At 44.7% G+C, this 24,642-nt stretch overlaps 1 protein-coding gene across 1 annotated transcript in view; it reads left to right on the top strand.

The window, feature by feature from the left end:
- Window positions 1-24,642, top strand: part of necab2 (N-terminal EF-hand calcium binding protein 2) — a 255,472-nt gene that overhangs the window by 42,409 nt on the left and 188,421 nt on the right. The window contains exons 3-5 of the mRNA XM_041192422.1: window positions 455-563; window positions 13,959-13,984; window positions 18,635-18,732. Of these exons, the coding sequence (XP_041048356.1) occupies window positions 455-563; window positions 13,959-13,984; window positions 18,635-18,732 (233 nt within the window). The remainder of the gene's footprint in view (window positions 1-454; window positions 564-13,958; window positions 13,985-18,634; window positions 18,733-24,642) is intronic.

Raw genomic sequence — 24,642 nt, 5'->3', positions numbered from 1 at the left:
TTCATCTTCCACTCAAAGGACAGCTCGCAAGAATATTCCATCAACATCAGGAACAACAATTTATGCTGCAAGAGAAGAGAGTGCTGATTGGTTGGCAAGTGGACTCTGATTGGTGCAGTATAAATTGTTCCTCCATTTCTGTTGGAAAATAATTGCAAACCTGTCCTGATGAGTGAAAGATGAAAAACTTTGACAGCATGTCTCTTTTTTCAGCAATACTCAAGCCCTGTACCACCAAGTGACTATTCCCTGATTTATGAGATGTGATATAGGGTGTTCCTTGTGGATTTGTAATGGGGCCTGATTTTTTCACCAGGTATATTAATAACCCGTTTGAAGGGATAGACTGTTGTTGTCCTGGTGTCACTAATTTAGGATTGTTTTATTGGTGCTGCTGCTTGCGATGACCACTGTGCCTGGATTACTTCTGATCATTTTGGTTCTTTGGTTTCAGATGATGGTAAATTGTCCTTGGATGAATTTCGGGCCTTTTTCTCTGATGGGACACTCAATGAAGAAGAACTGGAAAATCTCTTTCATACAATAGACTCTGACAACACCAAGTAAGACAGTCCCTTCCTTGTGCACCTGACTACATCTCTCAGGTATCTTTGACATGAGGACTCTTAGGCCTTAAGTGTAAAACCACACAGGATTTAGACCTGTCACCCACCCTGTTTTTGTATAAACTTTTTTAGGCAATCCATTCTGAGTGCAGACTCATGCAGGTGAGATACACAATTGGTTGCAGCTGTTTTTGGGGAGCATGTGGATCAGACCCCAACGGGAATGTTGGAGAGTAAGCTAAAATTATACTTTGGGTTTTGGCCCCTTCTCAATAATTAGGCAGGGCGTTCATTTAATCACCAATTTAGTGTAGGGAGTCCTAAAATTGGTGGTATGTAAGGACCCCTAATGACCATTTTAAAAGGGTATCTGCTCAATTGACTGTGCCAATATGGCAGCGCCCATTACTCTATTAGGTTAGGATGAGCAGATTCTCTAGTTACTTCGGAAAGGGAAATTGATAAATACTTGAAAAGGAGAAGAAAATTGCAGCGTTCTGAGGAAGAGTAGGGTAGTGTGATTAATTGGATAGTCCTTCCAAAGAGATGGTACAGATATGATAGGCTGAATGCCTTCCTTCTCTGCCATGTGATTCTAGGAGAAGCTGCTGAAATCATTTCTAAAGCTTTTAACATTTATATTCTAGTATCTTGTTCCATCAGATACTTAATTGCCTGCCTGATCTCCCAACCGTTACATATAAAATATAGATTAAACAGTGTGACACAGATTAGCATGACTCCATTGGAGAACTCAATGTCCTTAAGCCTGCTCTTAGTATGTATTGTACTCTTCACACTCTATGTCATGATTTATTCTGCAGGTAGTGCTTAGTTCATAAACTGTGAAAGATTGGGGCCAGACAAAACCATTATTCCAGGAATATTCTCTTCTGTGTGCACTGTCCTTTTTTGAAAATTAACAGCAGAAACGCTGTATGGTCGCAATATGGCCATCAGTTAACCAATAAGAGTCATCCTCCGGTTCTTAGACGTTTAGAAGAGGCTACATCAGAATTAATGACACAGGCTCCATTCTGAGGACAAGGCTTTCAGTTTTGTGCTGGGCAGCTGAGGAGAACCCCAGTGAGTGTGTGATTCAGATATAGTAATATGTGATTGACAACTCAGGGGAATCATTGTACAATTGATAGCTCAGGTGTAGCGCTGTGCTATTGAGAGTACAGGTGTAGCATTGTTCATTTGACTGTCCTGATGCAGCACATGTGTGTTTGACAGTTCAGGAGCAACACTGGGTGTGATTGACTGTTCTGGTGTAGCACTATGTGCGGTTGACAATTCAGTTGCAGCAAAATGTTTGATGGACAGTTCAAGTGTAGCACAGTGCGTGATTGACAATTCAAGCTTGGCACTGTGTGTGATTGACAGCTCAGCTGCATCACTGTGTATGATTAACAGTTCAGGTGTAGCTCTGTGTGTAATTGACAGTTCATGTGCAGCATTGTGTGGGATTGACAGTTTAGATGTAGTACTGTGTCTGATTGACTGTTCACATGGAGCACTGTGTGTGATTGACAGTTCAAGTGCAACACTGTGTGATTGACAATTCGGATGTGGTGCTTTGCGTGATTGACAGTTCAGGTACAGCACTGTGTGTGATTGACTGTTCAGGTGTAGCACTGTGCATGATTGACAGTTCAGGTGTTGCACTGTGTGTGATTTACAGATCACTTGCAGCACTGTGTGTGGGCATTGACAGTTCAGGTGTAGTACTGTGTGTGGTTGGCATTTCAGGTGTTGTATGGTATGTTTGACAGTTCAGGTACTGCACTGTGTGTGATTGACAGTTGTGGTGGTGTACTATGTGTGATTGTCAGTTTAGATGTAGCACTGTGTGGGACTGACAGTTCAGGAGTAGCAAAGTGTGTGATTGCCAGTTCAGGTGAAGCAAAATGTGTGATTGACAGTTCAGATGCAACACTGCTTGTGAGTGACAGTTGAGGTGTTGCACTGTGTGTGATTGACAGTTCAGGTTCAGTGAGGGTGTAATGTGGGCCATTCCACCTCTGGTCTGGGACCACTCCCTGCTGTTGTGAGCCAGCTTGTCCTGCATGAAATCAGATGGAGAGAGTGTGAGCAGGACACATGGCACTGCATGGAATGTTTGTGTGCTGAGTGGAGCCATGGACAGGATGAGAAAGCGAGCTCCAGAGGATATGACCTGATGGAGATGTGAGGGCGTATGTGAGAGTTAGTGATGTTGTCCCTTGAGGTGTGAGATCCCTGTGGATGTGTGATGGGTTTATGAGTTGAGAGTGATGAGAAGAGTGACTTACCCTGGCGGAGCAGATGAGGCCATTCATCCTTTTCCGGCACTGGGTGGATGTCCTCTTTTGCAGGACATTGGTGCTGACCACCACTGCCACCGTCTCTCATGCTGGATCGGTGACCTTGCTTGCTGGTCTTCACCTAGAGCAGGGGCAGAGGACTTTAAAGCAGTGCCTGCCTTAAGCCACTGTGTCCAGTAGGCGCTTGAGGGAGGTGTTGCTAAACTTGGGGGCAGCAGGTTTCCTTCCTTTGGCAGCCATCAATTCCCAGCAGCTTCCTATCCCTTGGAAAGTGCTAGCTCTGTGCAGGGGGGGCCTTTAAATATGGCACTCGGATTACTGAAGGCCTGAAGTGACCGCGGAATGGGTGAATCAGAGGGCCCCACCAGTGACCTGGCATGTTTCCTGGGAATGAATTATTATTGAGGCGGGCCATGCTGGGAATGGGATGATGTGACATGAAAAGTGCCATTGCAGCTGGTGGGTAAAACATTCTTTTTCCTGCCCACTTTGATCTTTGATCAGAACCTCTCTGGGTAATCAACGCCTGGTGAGAAACTCAATTAACACCTTGATTATTACCATTTCAGTACTTTTTTGCTTAAGAGCATTACTGCTGGGAATCAGGTAGACAAATCGATGATGGCTAAAAGATAATGATACTCCATTTTGGTTTTGCATCAGAGATCCACACAATGCAGAAGAATGCCACCAAATGGTTCATTAAAGTAGGTATTGGGATCGGTGGAGCTGATTTAATCAATGTCTAGGGCTGTCCTACCAGCTGACATGTGTGACATGTTTTGTAGAATTCAACCCCACCTCCATGCAACTCTGGCCAATAAAAAGTGCCTCATTATTTTAGCCTGAGTCTTTCCTATTTCTAACTGGCCTGCCGTCGAAATCTCATGGGCAATTCTTAACATTTCTGTGTGGTAACCAGGAGGGACCACAATTTGATCGGCTACTGTCCATTCTTCATCTGCTGCTCCCTGAAGAGGCCTCCACCTCCTCATCAAGATGTCATTTTTTAGGTAATAGCATTCAGGGGCCCTTTCTGATTCTTCCTCAGAATACTTTGTCTGAGGCAATCCCCTGCAAACCAGGGACTGACAGCTGGGCTTCAATCAAGGAAAATCAGCCAAATAATTAGCTTCACTATTTTCAGGGTATTTTACCTCATTCAAATTCCGGAAAAAAGTCCTGCCTAGTCAACCACCTGAACTATTCTCCCCCTCAATAGATCCTGCTTTTTGTTTTCTTTATTCTTTTCATGGGATGTGGGCATCACTGACAAGGCCAGCATTTGCTGCCCATCCCTAATTGCTTTTGAACTGAGTGGCTTGCTCGGCCATTTTAGAGGCAGCCACATTGCTGTGGGTCTGGAGTCACTTGTAGGCCAGACCAGGTAAGGACAGCAAATTTCCTTCCCTAAAAGACATTAGCAAACCAGGTGGGTTTTTACAACAATTGATAATAGTTTAATGGTCAACATTACTGAAGTTAGCACTGAATTCCTGATTTTATTAATTGAGTTTAAATTCCACCAGCTGTTGTGCTGCGATTTGAGCCTGTGTCCCCTATGGTATTAGCCTGGGCCTCTAGATTACTGGTCTCGTGACATTACCACTATGCCATCACCTCCCCCCATCCTATCAAACTTTTTGAGCCTAAGCCTTAGTTACCACAGAATCTGGGAACAACCTAGGATGTTCCTCCTGCAAAATCTCAGTTTCTCTCACCTTAACCAGCTCACTTGAAATTCCTGGAGACGCTAATACTTTGAACCTGCCAAACCATGACCCAGTATAAAATCTACCTCTTCAGTAGAGAACCTAGAAACAATTCCTACAGTAACAACTCTGTTTACGAAGTCACATTGGAAATTAACTTCACAGAAGTGAACAGGCTCACAACTCCTAATGAATATCCTCTATCAATACTTTTTTCTTTCCTTGAAACATCTGGAAGACAAATCATATCAACCACCATCAAACGCTGAACTGCCCCAGTACCTCTTGAAATATTAATGTGTTTATTTGTTTTGTTGGAGGAGTAAGGAAACACTTCTCCCTTAGAAACAAAATGTTTATAACCTCCAGTAACCTGAATCACTTCACCAGTACCCAGGGAAGAATCCCCTTGACTATCCTAAGCCATCTCTATCATTGTAATATGTTCTGTGGGAACACTTTGCAATTGTACTATTGCTGCTGTTTTAACACGCACCTCCTTTACTGGTACAGTCTTTTCAGACGACTCCTTAGGCATCTCTATTATTGCCACTGATATAACTTATGGCTTCCAACAGTTTGCTTTTACATGCTCCATCTTATTGCAGTGAAAGCATGCTGGTTTCTTTGCATCACTTCGAAACTTCTATACTAACAATTTTATTGACCAGAACAGCTCCTGCCTTCTATCCACAGCCAGAATCTTTTCCATTCTATTCTTCCAATTTCCCTGTGGGTTTACAAATGGAGATCTAATGCCTCCGAACTGCCTATGTGACATATTATCTCCATCTGCCAGGACTGCAGCTTCTATTATTTTAGAAATCATATGCTCTTCTAGGTGTGACTTAATAGTTATTTGGGATTCTGTTTCTAAATTCTTCCATTCTTATTAACTCCTTCACATTCTCATTCACATTCTCTAGCTTCATTGACCAAAAACACCAGTCAAACAACATTTCTTTCTCCCTGGTAAATTCTACAAGTGTTTGTTTCTGTCTTTTCTTGAAAGCCTGAAATTTTAATTGATACACTTAGCAGACAAGCTCATAAGTATTAAGTACTGCAGTTATAGCTGTCTGATATTTTGAGGATTGTTCATTTAAAAGACTTGAAAAAAACATCCATTGCTTTTCCCAGCAAGAATTCTTGTAAAATAAGAGTCCAAGTGTCCTTTGGCTACCTTAGCTTTGTAACCACTTTCTCAAATGAGACGAACTATCTTTCAACTCAGTCCACGATGAATTTAGGCATCAGATGAAGATACTTTGTTAAATGAAAACTTGGAGTTGGACTCGACTCATCATACCAACTATTAACTTCTTTTCTAAGTGCTTCTTTGCCAGTTCATCCTCTGATTTTTTTTCTCTCTTTGAATGTCTCTTTTCCATTCTCTTTCTGCCTTTGCTAACAACTCCTCTGGAATTTAATTTCAAGTTTCCGCGTATCTTTCTCTTCTTTTACCTCGAGCTGCTTAATTTCTTTTTCCATTTCAAGTGGCTTCCCTTGCAGTTGAATCCTAGCTAACGCAAGCTGTGCTGTATTTGGGTTGGGCTTCCCTTCAAATTCCAAATGCCGTACTACTGCACCAATTCATTCCGCATTTTTAGCTCCTGCTTTTAACTCTATCTTCAGCTTTTCTGCTAATGCTATTAATATAACCGCTGTTAATTATTCCAAATCACTCAGATATATCTTCTGTTTCAAGAAAAGGCTCAGCAATTGTAAAAGCTATGCTGTTTTCCAATAGCTGCAGTAAAATTCACTGTGAAATCCTGTCAGCTTAAATTTCAGCAAATCACTGCACCCATATCCAGCTGTGAATTCAAAATCCCACAAGAAGCCCACAATCTTGTTATGATCTTGGTAGAGAATGGTAACTTTGGGGAGGATTTTTCCTATGGTGGGCAGGCTGGGCAGGAGCGGGCAGCGGCAGGCGCGGAGCCGATCGCCACCCGCGCTCTGCTGCGCGCCGCCATTTTGCCCCCAATTAAGGTCCGCCCAGCATAACACGTGGCCAGTAGCGCTCAGCGCTACCTGTGTGGGCGGGGGGAGGAGGGAGATTTGAGGCCTGCGCTCCTTTGCGCATGTGTGTGAAAGAGTGCAGAAATCTCCCTGAGACATGGAGCTGCCTCAGGGAGATTAAGTAGATAATAAAACTTTTGAATAAATAAGGTAAAAAATTATTTAAACATGTCCCCTCATGTGAGAGTGTCATATAATCTGGGACATGTTTGTGAAGTTTGCAAAATTTATTTAATTATTTTATAAAACCTTTAGGAAACCTCATCCCGCCCGTGGATGAGGTTTCCTGAAAAATGCGAAGGCTGCTTGGGCTGTTCACCTGCCCAACAACCTGAAGGTTGGCCGGGTAGCGTTGTAACAACTGTAATTACTTTTTTAATGGCTTTAATAGGCTGTCGACAGTTCGGCAGGTGCACAGCCGCCTCTGGTGCACACCCGCCGAACAAAATATCGATATGATGCGCAATGAGGTCGGGACGCACGCCTGACGCCCTCGCACGTCATTTTATGCATCGGCGAGCGGGCCCACCCCTGCACACCGCTGGCGGTATTCTGCCCCTTATTTTTTTTAGAAAAGTAGAAATCTGAAATCTCAGTTATTTGCTAAAAGCATGAAACCATTGATTCATGGTTTAAAATAGAATAATTTTTACTATATAACTGTCAAAAAAGCGAATTATCTTAGCTAACCATCCGTACTTTAAAATCCAGAATCAACATGAATCACACATGAATTCACAGGCAAATTGTTGTCAATTATGGCAGATTAAATGGGAGATATAATTAAGACAATTCTTGCGAATTGCCTCAGTGGTCCAGTCAGCACATATGTCATCAAACTCCATCACAAAGTTTTTCAAAACTCTGTCTTCCTCACAAAGAATTTCAGCTCCTCTCCTAGGATTTAATCTGATTCCCAACTGACAGCAGCGCACAACCAATCCAAGTTCCATGGGCACAGTCTTCACCACAGCTCAGGAGTAGTACTCTGTATGATTGACAGTTCACTGTGTGATTGACAGCTCAATTGTTGTAGTTTGTGATTAACTGCTCAGTTGTAACACGCTGGGTAGTTGAGAGTTCAGATGTAGCACAATGTGATTGACAGTTCATGCCTAGCAGTCAATGTGATTGACAATACTAGTGTAGCGCTGTGTGTGAGTGACAATTCTGGTGTAAGACCGTGTGAGTGGTAGTTCAGATGTAGTAGTCTGAGTGATTGACAGCACTAGTGTAGTGCTATGTGCGATTGACAGTTCTGGTGTAAGACTGTGTGTGAATGATGGTTCAGCTATAGTACTGTGTGTGATTGACAGTACAGGTATAGTATTGTGTGCAAATGACAGTTCAGGTACATTACTGTGTATAATTGACAGTTCAGGTGCAGCATTTTTGTGTGATGGAAAGATGTAGCAGTGTGTTCCTGATTCACAATTCAAGTGTAGCACTGTGTGTGATTGACAGTTCATTTGCTGCAGTTTGTGTGACTGATAGTTCAGGACTAATACTTGAGAGTTCAGCTGTGCAGCTGTACGTGACTGAGTGGTTGAGAATTCAAGTGTAGCACTGCATGTGAATTATAGTTCTGATGTAGCACGGTGTGTGATTTTAATTTCAGTTGTAGCAATTGAGTGATTAACTGTTCTGATGTAACACTGTGTGTTGTAATTCAGTTGTTGCACTCTCTGAGTTTGACAGTTCAGTGTAGTATTGTGTGTGATTGACAGTTCAGTTGTACCACTGTGTGATTTACCATCAGATGTAGCACTGTCTGCAAGTAACAGTTCAAGTGCAGCACTGTATGTGATTGACCATTTTTGGCACATTACCATGTATAATCGACAGTTTGGCTGTAACACTTGGGGTGTTTGACAGTTCAGGTGTGGCACTCTATGTGATAGGCAATTCAGTTGCAGCACTGTGTGTGATTGACAGTTCAGGTGTAGCACAGTGTGTGATTGACAGTTCAGGTGTTGCACTATGTGTGATTGGCAATTTATCTGTTTCAGTTTGTGTGATTGACATTTCAGGTGTAGCACTATGTGTGATTGGCAGTTCATTTGTTACAGTTTGTGTGATTGACAGTTTAGATGTAGCACTGTGTGGGATTTACAGTTGAAGTGTATCACTGTCTGCAATTAACAGTTCAGGTGTAGTACTGTATGTGATTGACCATTTTGGTGTATTGCCATGTATAATCGACATTTCGGCTGTAAAACTTGGGGTGCTTGACAGTTCAGGTGTAGCACTGTGTGTGATTGGCAGTTCAGGTGCAACACTGTGTGTGATTGGCAGTTCAGATGTAGCCCTGTGTGGGATTGACATTTCAGATGTCGCACTGTGCATGATTGACAGTTTGGATGCAGCACTGTGTGGGATTGACACTTTGGGTGTTGCACTGTGCATTATTGACAGTTCAGGTGTAGCACTATGTGTGATTGACTGTTCAACTGTAGCCCTGTGTGTGATTGACAATTCAGATGTAGCACTGTGTGGGATTGACAGTTCAGATGCAGCACTGTTTGGGATTGACACTCCGGGTGTAGCACTGTGTGTGATTGACAGTTCAGGTGTAGCACTATGTGGGATTGACAGTTCAGCTGTGGCACTGTGTGTTATTGACTGTTCAGGTGTAGCAGTGTGTGCACTGTAGCAGTGTGTGCACTTTACTGTTCAGATGTAGCACTGTGTGATTGACAATTCAGGTGTAGCACTGTGTGATTGGCAGTTCACATGTAGCACTGTGTGTGATTGACAGTTCAGGTGTAGCACTGTGTGATTGGCAGTTCGGATGTAGCACTGTGTGTGATTGACAGTTCAGGTGTGGCACTGTGTGTTATTGACTGTTCAGATATAGCACTGTGTGTGCTTTACTGTTCAGATGTAGCACTGTGTGTGAAAGGCAGTTCAGGTGTAGCACTGTGTGTGTGATCGGTATCTGGATGTAGCAGTGCGTGTGACTGATTGTTCACTTGTAGCGCTCTGCGTGTTTGAGAGTTTGTGTCTAGCACTGTTTGTGGCCAATTAATGGCCCCTTAAGGGCATCTTCTCGCCAACACTGGTGTTCTACCAGTAGCAAGTGGGGCCCATGCCGTGTGGTAAGGCCACTAGTTAAACCCCCACTTACCTCACCCCAGGCCACCCGATAGCCCTCCTGCCTCTCCCTACCTCATTGGGTCCTGTCTGCTTGGCAGTGATGAGCTTGCCCCACTTATCTTTACTCCGAGTCTCCAGCAATGTCCCTGGTTGGAGACTGACTGCTGTCCGAGAGATGGCCTACTCTTCCCATTCCGGCTCTGGGACTGAAGAAATGTTTGCCCTCTGATTGGCTGGTGGCTCGTGGGGGTGGGGCATCCTCCTTCAAGAGGGCAGAAGCCACAAACCCAGTGAACTAATTGCCTGACCAATACAAATTTGCCATGTGCTTCCCAAACTAGTAGGGGCAGGCTTGCCTTGACTTTCTAGCCGGTGGGCAGGGCCACTGCCTGTCCATCAAACCCTGGTCATGATCTCATGGCTTCATGGCCTGTGGGTTGGCATCCAGATCCATTAGCACTAGGTCCTCACAATGATGTGTCTTGAAGCTTTGTCAATGTGAGTTCCTTCCTCCTGTATAGAAGTGTCACCTCGTTTAACTCCATGTCTTAATTAATAGCTTTTCTCATCTGGATCATTGGTTCGTGATCAATATTGGGAACTCTAACTGATTGCCAGCCTCCCTCACCCCTACCAGCCTCCTCCCCTCTAGCCCAGGCTGCTGAAGTCAGCTGTGGAATTCTTGTGAGGTTAACTAATTCAGCAAAAACATGAATCTGGGAGCTTCCTCACGTGTGCAGCTCAGTTAAACACTGCCTTTCGCCACACAGTGAACTTCATGTAAGATACTTAAAGGGGTAATACCTTTGCATAGATGGTACTGAGGTGCCAGGCCATGGCTTAGTGGGTAGCTCTCCTGTCTGAGTCAGAAGTTTCTGGGTTTATAGTTCCACTCTAGAGACTTGAGCATATAATCTAAACTGATACTTCCAATGCAGTACTGGGAGAGCAAGGCAGTAAACTGAGGCCTCACCTTTTACCCTCTCAGGTTCCATTAGTTCCATTGAAGTATTTCACCCATTTCTTGATACCATGTGGAGTGAATCGAATTGGCTGAAGACTGGCATCTATGATGCTGGGAACCAGCATGTTTCGATCAAGGCTGTAATGAGTCTGGCAGAGCCCAAATTGAGCATTGGTGAGCAGATTATTGCTGCGTAAGTGCAGCTTGATAGAACTGCCGCTGACACCTTCCATCAGTTTGCTGAAAATTGAGAGAAGACTGATGGGGTGGTGATTGGCTGGATTGGATTTGTCCTGTCTCTTTGTGGACAGGACATACCTGGACAGTTTTCCTCATTGTCAGGTAGATGTGCTGTGTGGCTGCAGTGGAACGGCTTGAGTGGAGACAAGTCTTCAGTAACATAAACTTTTCTGCATCATGTTCAGCCCTGTCTTGATCTCTGGTGGAGTGAATTGAATTGGCTGAAGACTGATTTCTTCAGAGGGAACCTCTGGAGGAGGCTGAGATGGACCTCCACGACTGGCTGAAGATGATTGCAACTGCTTTAAACATGTTATTTGCACTGATGTGTTGGCCTTAATCTTCATTGAGGAAGGGATTTTGTGGACTTCCTCTTCCGGTTAGTTGTCTCATTGCCCACCACCACATACCGTTTGAACACAACCATGACAGCACTTCACATATTCACTAAGAAACACTTTTGGACGTATGGAGTTAGTTGAAGACGGTATTTAATTGCAAGTGTCTGAGTGCTCTCAGCCTGCACGGCAGTTATATATTACTATCTATCATGGCCCAATCGTCCGTGTGCTCAAGCCTCTCACTCCTGAGGCCTAGGATTACAATCCAGGCCTGATACCAAGCCAGAATAATGTATTTCAGAGCTTTGAAACTCACCTACCCCTGACATCCCTGAGGCAAGACCGTCTGAGTCCACAACTGGCTGAAGATCATGGCAGTGAGTTCCTCCAATTTCCACCGATGCTGCAGTGTGAATGTTGGAATCAGCAATCACACCACCCACGTCCTATTAGTTCTCATGTGCTTTACATGACTGCAGCTGCTCTGAGCTACTTCTGTGCTGTGCCCAGTACGCATCCTGCGCGCAGCCTGAACCCAGACCCAAACCCACTATCAAGTTAACATGCTGGGCATTCACACCACAATCCCAATTCAGCTTGGACTCTGGTTATGAGGGTTATTCTGCATGGAATAACTTTGAGGTGTTCAGCATCGCTCCATATGTCATGCCTTTTCAGAATGAAAATGCACATAATTTAGGACAATAGAGTTTTACAAATGTCCCCATTGATTGAAAAGGGGGCTTGGCTGAGACATGTTGATATGGCAGTGTTGAGGGAGCTTTACCTTGTATCGAACCCAGTGTTTGATGGGGACAGTGCAGAGGGAGATTTAATCTGTTTCTAACTCCATGCTATACCTGTCCTGGGAGTGTTTGATGGGACAGTGTAGAGGGAGTTTTACTCTGTATCTAACCCTGTGCTGTACCTGCCCAATCAGACAGTCTCAATCTGACTGCAACTTTCCTTAACCCTTCCCAGCCTCTGTCTGTATCTCCTAACCTTGACCCAGTATCTCTCCCTCTTCCACTTTCTCTCTCACTCTCTGACTGTATTCCTGAGCGTGCTGAATCTTTTCTTTCTCTGATTAAATTATCTCACATTACTCTGAAAGCTCATGATTTGTCAATGTTTAATATCACTGTCCTACCAATGGGCATTTAATTGAAATCCCTGTACATTAGGCATGAAGCTGGTTCTCATCCTGAAAGTTGCTCTGCGAGTTACATTTGGATTCATGAATTCATAGATCCAAACTGAAATGCTCTGTTTTGTTTGTAAATTCAGTTTACTGCTCTCTATTGCTCTCTACGTCTCTTTCTCCCTTCAGCACGGCCTGACTGATTAATAGTTAAACAATGCAGGTAAGTGGTACTGTACCAATAAAATAAGAAACAACTGGACTCGGGTCAGTTGTCACTTTTACCCAATTTTAATCTTTGGTACCTTCCGGAAGATCTTCCTCAAGGAAGAAAGGCTTGCATTTCTATAGCATCTTTCACATTCTCAGAAGTGCTCCAGAGCCAATGAAGGACCTGTAGTCACTGTTGTAATGTTGGATATGAGGCAGCCCATTTTGAGCATGACAAGATCCCGCAAAGAGCAATAGTATTATGCCCTGATAACCTGTTTTAGTGATGTTGATTGAGGGGTAAATATTGACCAGGTCATTTGGCGAATCCCAATTGCTTGTCTACAAAATAGTGTCCGGAGATATTTTACTTCTAGTTGAGAGGAAAGTCTAATATGGCTTATTATGTCAACCAAAAGACAGCACATCTGACAGTTCAGCACCCCCTCAGTACTGCACAGGGAGTGTCACCTGGCTTCTGTGCTGAGGACACTGTAATGGAACTTGAGGCCACAAGTATCTGATTCTCTGATGTGAGAACGCTTGGCAGTCGGATCAAGGATCTGGGGAGGCCATATTTCTAAAAGGTAAGGTTTTATTTCGTTATTTATCCTGCATTGGAGCCGGAAGGAACAGGGGTTTTGTCCTGGCTCCTTGCCAAATCCACAGGCCACTGTCGCTCAACAATTGTTTTTCCCCTCTTGAGGTCTCATAATGACCTGGGACTGCTCTAGGGCTTCCTTACGCTCTATGATGGCTACCATCAGTTCGTTGGTTGGATCTGGTGGACAAATGTGCTGTGGTCCTGCCCAGGCTCACATCATGATTCAGGCTTGATTCAAGTTTTAGGTTTTGATAGTTTAAACAGAATGGTACACCTCCACATTCTCTTAGTTGTGATAAATAGTTCACTGCCTGTCAGAACCAGGGACCCTTGAAGTTCTACTTTAAAACCCAGGATGATTTTTCTTCTGGTACAGCTTAAAATAGCACTGTTGCTATGGTAACAACTTGAAAGACACTGTACATATTTATACATTGAGGTGGATGGCTGTGGAGCCGTTACCAAATTGGCCCGTTTTATAAGCTGGTTGAACTTTGGCCTTTTTCCTACAGAATTCAAATGGAGATTGCATAAAGGGGCAAGGATTAGGAATTAGGAAAAGAATCGCTTGTTGGTGATTGACTGCAATCTTTCACTTTTGGTGTTTGAGTCAAAAACCAGGCTCTGATATTCGGTAGCATTGATCTGAGATTACTTGTCAGTCTGTCGTTCAATGAAATAATTAAGTGTCTTCCTCTCTCCTTGTCTGTTTTTCTGTCTGTCTTCTATCTCCTTTTCTGTTTGCTGCAGTCATGTGGACACCAAGGAGCTCTGTGGTAAGTCAGGGAATCTTGCCTTCTCTTCCACTGCTTTGCTAGCAGCCTTACCAAGTCTGCTGGGCCACAGTCTGGTGCTGGGGCACTTTGTTGGGTGTTAGTCACTGTGTGTGTCCATGGAGGTTAATTTATTGCCAGGCACCAAAGTTGTTGCTGTCCAGGTGTGAGTTGTGTCTCTCATGCTGTCACAGGGAATGGCTAAGTCTGGTTACCATCCTTTTTTCCCTCTTTCTCCTTTCAGCCAAGTGTTTTCCCCTGTTTCTTGCCTCTTTCCGATGCTGATCTGGTTCCAATAGAGGGGATCCATGACAGTTGAAGCTTCTGGGAATTCCACAGCGCCATAGCAATTGCCTTGTCAAGCTTCCCGGCCATAGGAAGCTGGGTGCAATGTTGGAAGAGGAGATGCCAGCTTGTGGGTGGTTGCATGAGGGAATGGTGCACGGTTTACAACATGTGCCAATCTAGCTGAGCGGAAATGCCACCACTGCCATTTCTTTGAACTGCTTTTAGTGCATCGCTGAATTGGAACTGATTAGTATACAGCTCAGCCTATTGCAGCTCTGTATTGAGCTACACAAGGTGTCACATTCAATCTCCAGCCCATGCTGGGTGAACTAATGAATTTGGCACTGAGCTTCCACAACTGGCTTCAGAATCAGAGAGGCAACAAGAGAACGGCTTAGTATTCAGAGCTGTGCCTGTTGAGCTGGGAGCTCCCTCTTATCACTTACTCTCTCCACTATTTTCTCTCTCACCTGCAATCCCGCAGCACTGAAGGGGAACTGCTAAATTGGAGAATTGGAATCTGCCCAGAAGTGAGGTTCAGAAGCTTCATTATTTAAATTTTGCTCTGCAGTCCTTTTTTTAAATTGCAGAATGATTTGAGAAATTGTCTCTCTTACATCCTGCTCAGGTGATCGAACGGCATAAAAATGAGAGATTGTGCTTACTGTAGAAACAGCCACAAGATAACAAGCAACCTGTTCTGGGAATTACATTGACTCTTACATTTGTGGTCAAGCTGTTTTTGTATGTTTACAGTACAGAAACAGCCTCTTTATGTTTACGCTCCTTTCAACTTCCTGTAACCCTATCAATATCCTTCTCATCCACTCTCCCTCAGGCACTTTACTAGCTTCCCTTTAAATGATTCTGTGCTGTACGCTTCAGTAATTCCTTCTGATGACAAGTTCCACGTTTTTAATGCTCCCTGGGTCAAGAAATTCCTCCTGAATTCCCTATTGGACTTATCAGCGACTATTTGATATTTATGGCTCCTAGTTCTATTCACGTTTGCAAGTCCATACCTTACTAAAGCCCTTTCAAAATTTGGTAATCCTCTATCAGGTCACCCCTCAGCCATCACTTTTTGAGAGAAAAGAGTCCCAGCCTGTTCAGTCTTTCCTGATGGGAATAGTCTCCCAGTCCTGGTATCATCCCAGGAAATCCTTTGTGCTCCCTTGCAGTGCCCCTATGTTCTTTTCCTAATCCAGAAACCAGAGCTGTTCAGTCCACCAAAGTTTACAAGCCTCACTCACCTGCTACCAACAACTCAATACTTCCAGTTAAAAGTAAAAGCTGCCAGTAAAATTTCACTAAACCCAGTGACCAGTTCAGTGTTAATATTACAGCCATAGCGTGCCTAATCACACTCAACCCACATTTACACTCATCACTACGTGCAGAATAGAAGCAAGGCTTGAACCGGATCGTCTCTGTATGTACTCCAAACTGTGATAACGAGGGCCTCTTACTCACCGGCCCCTACGTCCCCTTACTCACCCATCCCACTCCCCCCTTACTGACCCCCACTCCCTTACACACTGGCCCCCACGCCCTCCTTACTCACCCACCCCACTCCCTCACACACCGGCCCCATGCCCCCTTACTCACCCACCCCACTCCCCTCTAACTCACCCACCCCATTCCCCCTTACCCACTGACCCCCACTCCCTTACTCACCGGCCTCCACACCCTCCTTACTCACCCACCCTGCTCCTCCCTTACTGACCCCTACTCCCTTACTCACCAGCCCCCACCCCCCACCCTTAGTCACCCACCCCACTTCCCTCTAACTCACCCACCCCACTCCCCCTTACCCACTGACCCCCAATTCCTTACTCACCGATGCCCACTTACCCTTACTCACCCAGCCCGCTCCTCCCTTACTGACCCCCACTCCATGACTCACCGGCCCCCACGCCCCCCCTTACTCACCCACCCCACTCCCCCTTACTGACCCCCACTCCCTTACTCACTGGCCCCCCACATCCCCCTTACTCACTGACCCCCACTCCCTTACTCACAAACGTCCACTTACCCCTAGTCACCCACCCCACTCCCCCCTTAGTAACTGACTCCCACCCCCCCATCTTACTCATTGACCCCCACTCCCTTCCTTACTCACTGACCCCCACTCCCCTCCTTACTCACTGACCCCTACTCCCTTACTCACCAACTCCCACTCCCTTCGACAGCGACCCCATCTCCCCTTACTCACCCAACCCCCATCTTATTCACCGACCTCTGCCTGACCTTATGCCCCTTACTGACTGACCTCCACCGTAACTGACCCCCATACCTCTTTACAGATCCCATACCCCTACTGAACCCCACCTTGCTTTATTGACCCTCAACCCTTACAGACTCCTCCACCCCTTACTGACCCTACACCGCCCCTTATTCACTCACTGAGCACAAACACAACTGACAGTGTTCACAGTGAAGCTCACGGACAGGAACCCACATCCTGTCCTCTTCTCATCGAAGACTTTCTGGCAATTTAGTCTTGCTTTTTGGTTCACACACACTCAATGATGTATCGCAGGTTGGAGATAGCACAGGGTGACTGTGAACGAAAGGAAGTGAGTGACAGAGTGTGCTCCAGAGAGAGAGAGAGGGTGTACATAGACCGTAAACTGAGAGAGTGATAGAACACTAAGAGGGAGTGAGGCACACATTACCGAGTGAGAATGGGACACAGTACTGAGTATGGTCGAGTGCAATGTAAATGTTAGTACCTCATGCTGCTTGCCATGGCCCAGTTGGTATTGCCGAGTGGAATTGTAGAAGGTTCACTCCTAAGGCTGGGATGTTTAATTTTGTCTGGGGCCTAGCTAGGAGCTGGACAGCCTGCACTTTGGTTGCCACCAGCCTGCGTGCCAGTTTGCTGCCACAATCCGCACCCTGAGCCATTTCCAATGAGGGCGGCTCAGTGTTGGATTGGCTGCCCACTGCTTCCTCAGGGCAATCACTGAGAATTATGAGGCCTAATAAGGTCCTGTTGCCGCACAGCAAGGTGTGTTGTCCATGTCAGGCTGGCTGTGGTCTAGGCCAACGTGATGGCCCCAGGGCAGGAAGTGAGGCTGGGGTGGGGGCAAGGCACCTTCACCCCCTGACCCATAACAGCTGCTGGCCATCCTGTGAATGGGGTTAATATTCTTTTTTGTTCATTCATGGCTAGGCCAGCATTTATTGCCCATCCCTAGTTGCCCTTGAGAAGGTGGTGGTGAGCCACCTTCTTGAACCGCTGCAGTCCATGTGGTGTAGGTACACCCACAGTGCTGCTAGCAAGAGAGTTCCAGGGCTTTGACCCAGCGACAGTGAAGGAACAGTGATATATTTCCAAGTCAGGTTGGTGAGTGACTTGGAGGGGTACTTCCAGGTGGTGGTGTTCCCATTTATCTGCTGCCCTTCTAGATGGTCATGGGTTTGGAAAATGCTATCTAAGGAGCCTCGGTGAGTTCCTGCAGTGCATCTTGTAGTTTGTATGCACAATATCCCTCCATCATCATGTCTGGGCAGCTGTGGCCATTTTAAATCTTTAAAAAACTGACCTCTTCTTCAGAGGGCATCCTCTCCCTCTTCCTCTCTCCCTCCATTAAGAATCTGTGTCTCTTCCTCAGCAAAGCTCCCATTGTGTCAGTGCTGGACAGCCTCCCGTTGACCCTCCAGCCTTGGGAGCCCACCCACCGACCTTAACTAAGCCCACTTCCTGCCATTAACTGACCTGGCCCTTTAAAAATTTGGCTGGGTGTGTCTGGAACTCGCTTTGTGTGGTCAGGGCCTGGAATTGAAAATCCTGCCCTAAACCTGTGCTCTGTTAGCTGAACCCAGTCATGGCAATGGTCAGGAGTTACATTGGCACCATGGTAGATTGAAGGGGCAATCAGCTGAGATTCCCATCTCTGATGCCAGTTCCAGTCACCCCTGTGAGAAAGCATCTGTATGTGAGCAGAGGATTGAATCCCCTCACCCACTGAAGCCCCCATACTGTCATCAAAACAGAAAACTCTGGAAAGGCTCAGCAGTTCTGGCAGCGTCCGTGGAGAGAGAAGCAGAGTTAACATTTTTCGTCAGAAGTCCACATTATCAAATATCTTGTTGATGCCTCATTTTCCAGACTGACACACCTGTGTTCCTGTGGGTGAGGTGTCATGGGGGTTGGTGAGGTGCCAGCAACATTGGTGGAACTGTGTCCCAGTGGGAGTCAGTGTCCTTTGGGAATGATGAAGACTGTAAGAACTCTGCCTATGAAGGTGTGACGATTGGTCATGGAAGGAAGGGCTTGGGTGGAGGTCAAAGCCACTTTCATTACTGGAATGTAGGTCAGACCAATAATAACCCACGTTCTGCTCTTCCTCTCTCTAGATTACTTTGCCTCCCACATGGGAGATTATGAGGATGTTCTTGCCTGCTTGGAGACTCTGAACCTTTCGATTCTGAAAGCTATGGACTACACCAAGAAGGTGAGTCTCACAGGGTGATCCAGCACTGGGAAGTGGTCCCATAGCTGGGGGTCAAGACAGTCGGTGTCTGATTGTAATAGCTCAGGGTAGCTGTAATCCAATATCTTGGTGTAACACATTTAAAGACAAGTCCATCACCCTGGATCGTGACCCCACTCCTGATTAAAAAAAAATAGAAAAATGAAAAATGAAATGGGTGGAAATAGTGACTTTTTCTGTTTTGTCTCTCTTTCTCTCATCCTCTCATTCTCTCTCTCTCTCTCTCTCTCGTTTTCTCTCTCTCATTCTCTCCCTCCTTGTTCTCCCTGTTCTTGTTCTCTTATTGTTTCCTCTCTCTCGTTTTCTCTCGTTCTCTGTTCTAATGTTCTCTCTTGTACTCGGTCTCTCTCTCTCAATCTCTCTCATTCCCTCTCTCATTCTCTCTCTCGTTCTTGGTTCTTATTCTCTCTCTCTTTCTTGTACTTGTTCTCTCTCTCTCTCTTGTTCTCTCTCATTCTCTTTCTCTCTGTTTCTCTTGCTGAGTGGAGTTCCTGTCTGATTGAGAACCAACACTGTCTCGTTTATTTGTGAACAGTCATTCTGGCTCATTCCCCTGGAAATGTAGGAAGTGCTTTTGGATAAAAGGTCTCACTGAAGCAACAACCTAGGCCACAGTGGAGACCAGGAACACAATGGGGCCTTCTGCATGGGTTTTCAAAGATGGGACTTTAAAGTTAATCTTTTAATGTAACTCCCTGTCTCAGTGCTGTCCAGTTGAAAGGGCTGATAGCCAATTTCTCTTTGTTAGTCATGAAAACACTATAAGCCTGTCATCAGATAGAACAGCCATGAGAGAGCTGGAGATTGATCAGCAACATACATTCTCAGTCTAGTCAGGGAGTTTATCTGATGCCTGCTGATCAGATCCTGGCCTTGTGTAATATTTTGATGTTTTGATATTTGAGGGTGAATATTCCTCAACTTACACTAACCAAAAAACGACCGTTCCTATTGAAGCATTGCCATAGCACCACTGGAGTCTTAGTAACCCTGAGTGTTTCCATTATACGTTATCTGGCACTCCATACAAAGGGGAGACTCTCAAATGGAAATCCATCATTCCAAGGAGGTATCATTCACTGTCCCGATTACAGGCCAAAGCACACACTTTTTTGTTGATGACGGGGTGGGGGGCAGTTGCTCAGGCTCCCCAAGCTCATGGCTGGCAACAGTGATTTCTCTTCCTCCTCCCACCCCTGTGTCGACAGGATGGGTGGGCATTGGTGCCAGGTAGGAGATTGGTATTCCAGCCTCCCCTGGTGACTGGGAGGGTGAATGCTCCGTGCTAAAGAGCCTTTTGCTGGTTGCTTGACAATTAATCAGCAGAAATCCGCTGGGATGGTTTGGAGACATCCTGATTTGTGCAAAATGAGAGTAGAGAGTGCAGAAATCTGCAGCTGGTTAGTCACTAACTGCAAAGAGAGACAGATGAGTTAATGTTGAGGCTCAGTCTCTCAGGCTGTTATCCCTATTGTTCTGTGCTAATGTCGGTGAGCATTCACAATCTTCAGCTAGGAATCTGCACATTAATGAGCTGCAAAAAAGGAAGAAAAATCCTCGGGGAACAACAGATGACTTCAAACGCTGGCAAAGTTTGTAGCATGTATTCAGTTGATTTATGTCTGAATGTATTGTCAATTAGAGTGAGGCTGAGTGAGAGGAACATGTTCAATGTGTGAATACCTGAGCCCTTGTCTCATTGTAACTTATAACTGGACAATGGACACTCGATGGAGAGCTGCTGAGTGAGGGGGAGTTATGTTGAGTGATTGAGTTGTGCTGATTGAGGGTGTGTGTGTCTGATGAGGGAGATTTTCTTGCCGCATTCATTCACTCTGAGAGTTTGGATTATGGGGCAATCATAAAATGAACAAAGATATTCATATTTCATTATTTCTAGGACAAAGACAGCCTGAAGGGATAGTAGTTCAATCTTACTTCCCTCCAACGTACTCAGCCTCTGATTAATGTGTTAATAAGATCCTAGAGAGAAAGTAAATTCATTAGAACTAGTTCATTACTCATAATTTTGTTGATGGGCACCACTGAGTAAATTAATCCCAGTGCCCCAGCTAATGCTGAGTTGACCAGAATACATTGTCTCCCTGCCCGGCCTTAAAGGGCATCACTCCTGTAGTATTATTCAGACGATATTATCAGTCTTTCAGGCTGGACATTAACTGAGACCCCTATGCCCTCTCAGCTGGTTGTAAAGGATCCCATGGTAATATTTTGAAGAAGAACAGGGGAGTTCTCGATATACAAGCCAAAAGTTATCCCTCAATCAACATCGCTGCAACAGATTATATTCTCATCATGATGTTGCTGTTCATGGGTCACAAAATATCACTGTTTTTCCTACATTTGAGCAGTGACTACACTTTAAAAGTATATAATTGGCTGGAAAGTGCCTTGGCACATCCTGAGGTGCATGCAGTTGTCACCTTCCTTTGTCCACAATGGAGAACCACAGCACATTGAAAATGTAACAATTAATGCTGGACTCCTGTAGGCCCTGTCAATGCAGCTGAAATGTGGAAGGATCCTAATTCAAATTGCACAACCCAGTTTGAGTGGAATGTTTGGGAATTTTGCAGGATTTGTGATTCCAGTTCAGTGGGATCCACTGCATTTTTCCCAGAGCTGCTGTTTTGGTTGGATCTTATCTACTGGACTTTCCATGGCAGATAGTTTGTCCATGAATACAGTAGCCTAGAAGATTATAATGGCAAATTGGAGCCCTGGGCTCCCAGTTTAAACCACCCAAAGGCTGCATATAGTTGGCAACATAAACTGAATGGTACAATTTTAAAGGGATGCATTGAAAGAGAGACCTGAGTGCTTACATACACAAATCTTTGATGATGGTTGGACAAGGTGATAAGGCTGTTAAAAAGGCTTTATCCCTATAGGACAAAAGCAAGGACATTCTGCTTAAACGTTCTGAACCACTGGTTAGGTTTCGCTTGGAATATTGTGTCCAATTCCAGACACTGTTGTGTGATGTGGCAGATGATGTGTGCCAGGTGAACCAAATCCACAAGGGAAACCTGGTTGCGCTATCACAACAGTTTTGCAATTTGTATGTATTGCAAGATGTGTTCACTGAATTCAGAAGTAATAAGTACACCAAGATTTTTAGAGATTTTAAAAATTAAATTAAAATATTTATTATCAAAATAAAAGAGTTCAAGCACATACATAAAACTATAATTATGACTATAATAGCTCCTAAAATTCCTAATTAACTTGGCTCCGAGTTACACTCCCTTAAAGGCAATGGTCCAAAAATAGATTTTAGATTTAAAACAGCTTAGCAAGTTAACACAATATTCCAAATGGCTTTTCCCCAGCTTCAGTTTTGTTAGACAGCAGATTTATGCACAAATGCTGGAGGCTTAATTAAGGCTATTTCACACACTCCTGTTAGATCTTACATGGCCTTCTGACACATAACCTTTCATTCTCCTTTACATAAGTTTCTCTATTTTTAAAATGTAATTTCTATTGTTCCATATGTTTTTGAAACTGTATCTTCCTCATAACATAAAAACTTTCATGGAGCCAATATTGTCAGTAACCTTTGGGAAAAATAAGCACATTCCTTAGCCTTGCTTATCTGGCAAGTTGTACCAGAATAAGATTCCTTTGAAATCAAGATTTCCCTTAATTTATCTACAAATTTCCTTCACATTCTAAGCCAGCATCCATGTTTACTCATAAACATGTCAAGTACCTAGCTTCTTTTGATGATAGACCCAATGATACTTACTCCAATAAATCTACTTCACAATAAACCAGAAAAATATTATGAGAATTATTATACTTCCAATTTAAGAAGGAGGTCAAGGCCTTTGGGAGTACGCATGGATTTTCTGGAACAGTTCCAGGGATGGGGGACGTCAGTTATTTGGAGAAACTGGAGATGCTGGGGCTATTCATGTTTGTGCAGAGCAAGTTAAGGGGAGATTTAATTGAGGTGTTCAACATCATGAGGGCTTCTGGTAGAGTAAGTGGGGGAAGTGATTCTAGTGCAGCAAGGTCTGCAGTGACCAGAGAACACAGATTTGATCAGGTCTGCAGTGTAAGCTCATAGATTTTCTGAAATCAGGGGACCAGTAGCAGGGTGGCTGGTAATTTGACTAAAGAACAGAAAACAGAGAGTTACTCAGGATGGTGAATAGGTAGGAGGATCAGTGCTAGGATCACATGTTCACCATTCAACTCAGGAATCAAAAGTATAATTTCAAAGTTGGCAGTCGGCCCTAAATTGAGGGGTGTATAGTTAATACTGAGGAAGCCTGCGACAATACCAGAAAATGTGAACAAACTTGCAGAATGGACACATAAATAGCAAATGAGTTTCAATATAGAAATGGGTGAGTTTTTAAAAAATTCATCCACGGGATGTGGGCTTCTCTGGCTGGACCAGCATGTGCTCCCTATCCCTAGTTGCCCTTCAGAAGGTGGTGGTGAGCCGCCTTCTTGAACCGCTGCAGTCCATGTGCTGTAGGTACACCCACAGTGCTGTTAGGAAGGGAGTTCCAGGATTTTGACCCAGCGACAGTGAAGGAACTGTGATATATTTCCAAGGCAGGATGGTGAGTGACTTGGAGGGGAATTTCCAGGGGGTGTTGTTCCCATCTATCTGCTGCCCTTGTTCTTCTAGATGGTAGTGGCCATGGGTTTGGAAGGTGCTGTTGAAGGAGTCTTGGCGAGTTTCTGCTGTTCATCTTATAGATGGTACACACTGCTGCCACTGTGCATCGGTGGTGGAGGGAGTAGATGTTGAAAGTAGTGGATGGTTTCAATCAAGTCGGCTGCAATCAAGTGGGGCTGCTTTGTCCTGGACAGTGTCAAACTTCTTTAGTGTTGTGGAGCTGCACTCATCCAGGCAAGTGGGGAATATTCCATCACACTCCTGACTTGTGCCTTGTAGATGGCGGACAGGCTTTTGGGAGTCAGGAGTTGAGTTACTCTCCGCAGGATTCTGGGTCTCTGAGCTGCTCTTAGTGGTAGTTCATTTCAGTCAGAAGAATAAGGAAGTCAGATACTCCTTGGAAAATAGGAACATAGGAACAGGAGTAGGCCATTGAGTCTGCTCTGCCATTTATTTAAATAATGGCTGATCATCTACCTCAATGCCACCTTCCCGCACTTTCTCCATATCCCTTGATGTCATTAGTTTCCAGAAATCTGTCACTTTCTGTCTTGAACATGCTCAATGAATAAGCTTCCACAGCCTTCTAGGGTAGAGAATTCCAAAGATTCACTACTCTCTGAGGGAAGAAATTCCTCCTCATCTCAGTCTTAAAAGGCCTGCCCCTTATTCTGAGATGATGTCTCCTGATTTTAGACTCAACAGCCAGGGGAAACATCTCATCCACATCCAGCGTGTCATGCCTGGTAAGAATTTTGTAAGGTTCAATGAGGTCAACCCTCACCCTCTAAAACTCTAGGGAATAACAGACCCAGTCTCCTCAATCCCTCCTCATAAAACAATCTTGCCATTGCAGGGATAAATCTGGTGAATCTCTGTCGCACTTCCTCTATGGTAAGTACATTCTTCCATAGAACCATAGAACCATAGAAAATTTACAGCATAGAAGGTGGCCATTCATCCCATCTTGTCCATACTAGCCTGAGGACACCCAGCTGCCTTTTCTAATCCCACCTTCCTGCACCCGGCCCATAGCCCTGCAGTTTACAGCACTTAAGGTGCAGATCCAGGTACTTTTTAAAAGAATTTAAAGTTTCTGCCTCTACCACCAACTTGGGCAGCGAATTCCAGATACCCACTACTCTCTGCATAATAAAGTTCTTCCTCATGTCCCCCCTACAACTTCTGTCACTTATCTTGAATCTATGTCC

Source organism: Carcharodon carcharias, chromosome 7 (genome assembly GCF_017639515.1).
Source record: "Carcharodon carcharias isolate sCarCar2 chromosome 7, sCarCar2.pri, whole genome shotgun sequence".
Taxonomy (NCBI): domain Eukaryota; kingdom Metazoa; phylum Chordata; class Chondrichthyes; order Lamniformes; family Lamnidae; genus Carcharodon; species Carcharodon carcharias.
Note: the sequence above shows the minus strand (reverse complement) of the source record. Positions and strands in the feature narration are given on the sequence as shown.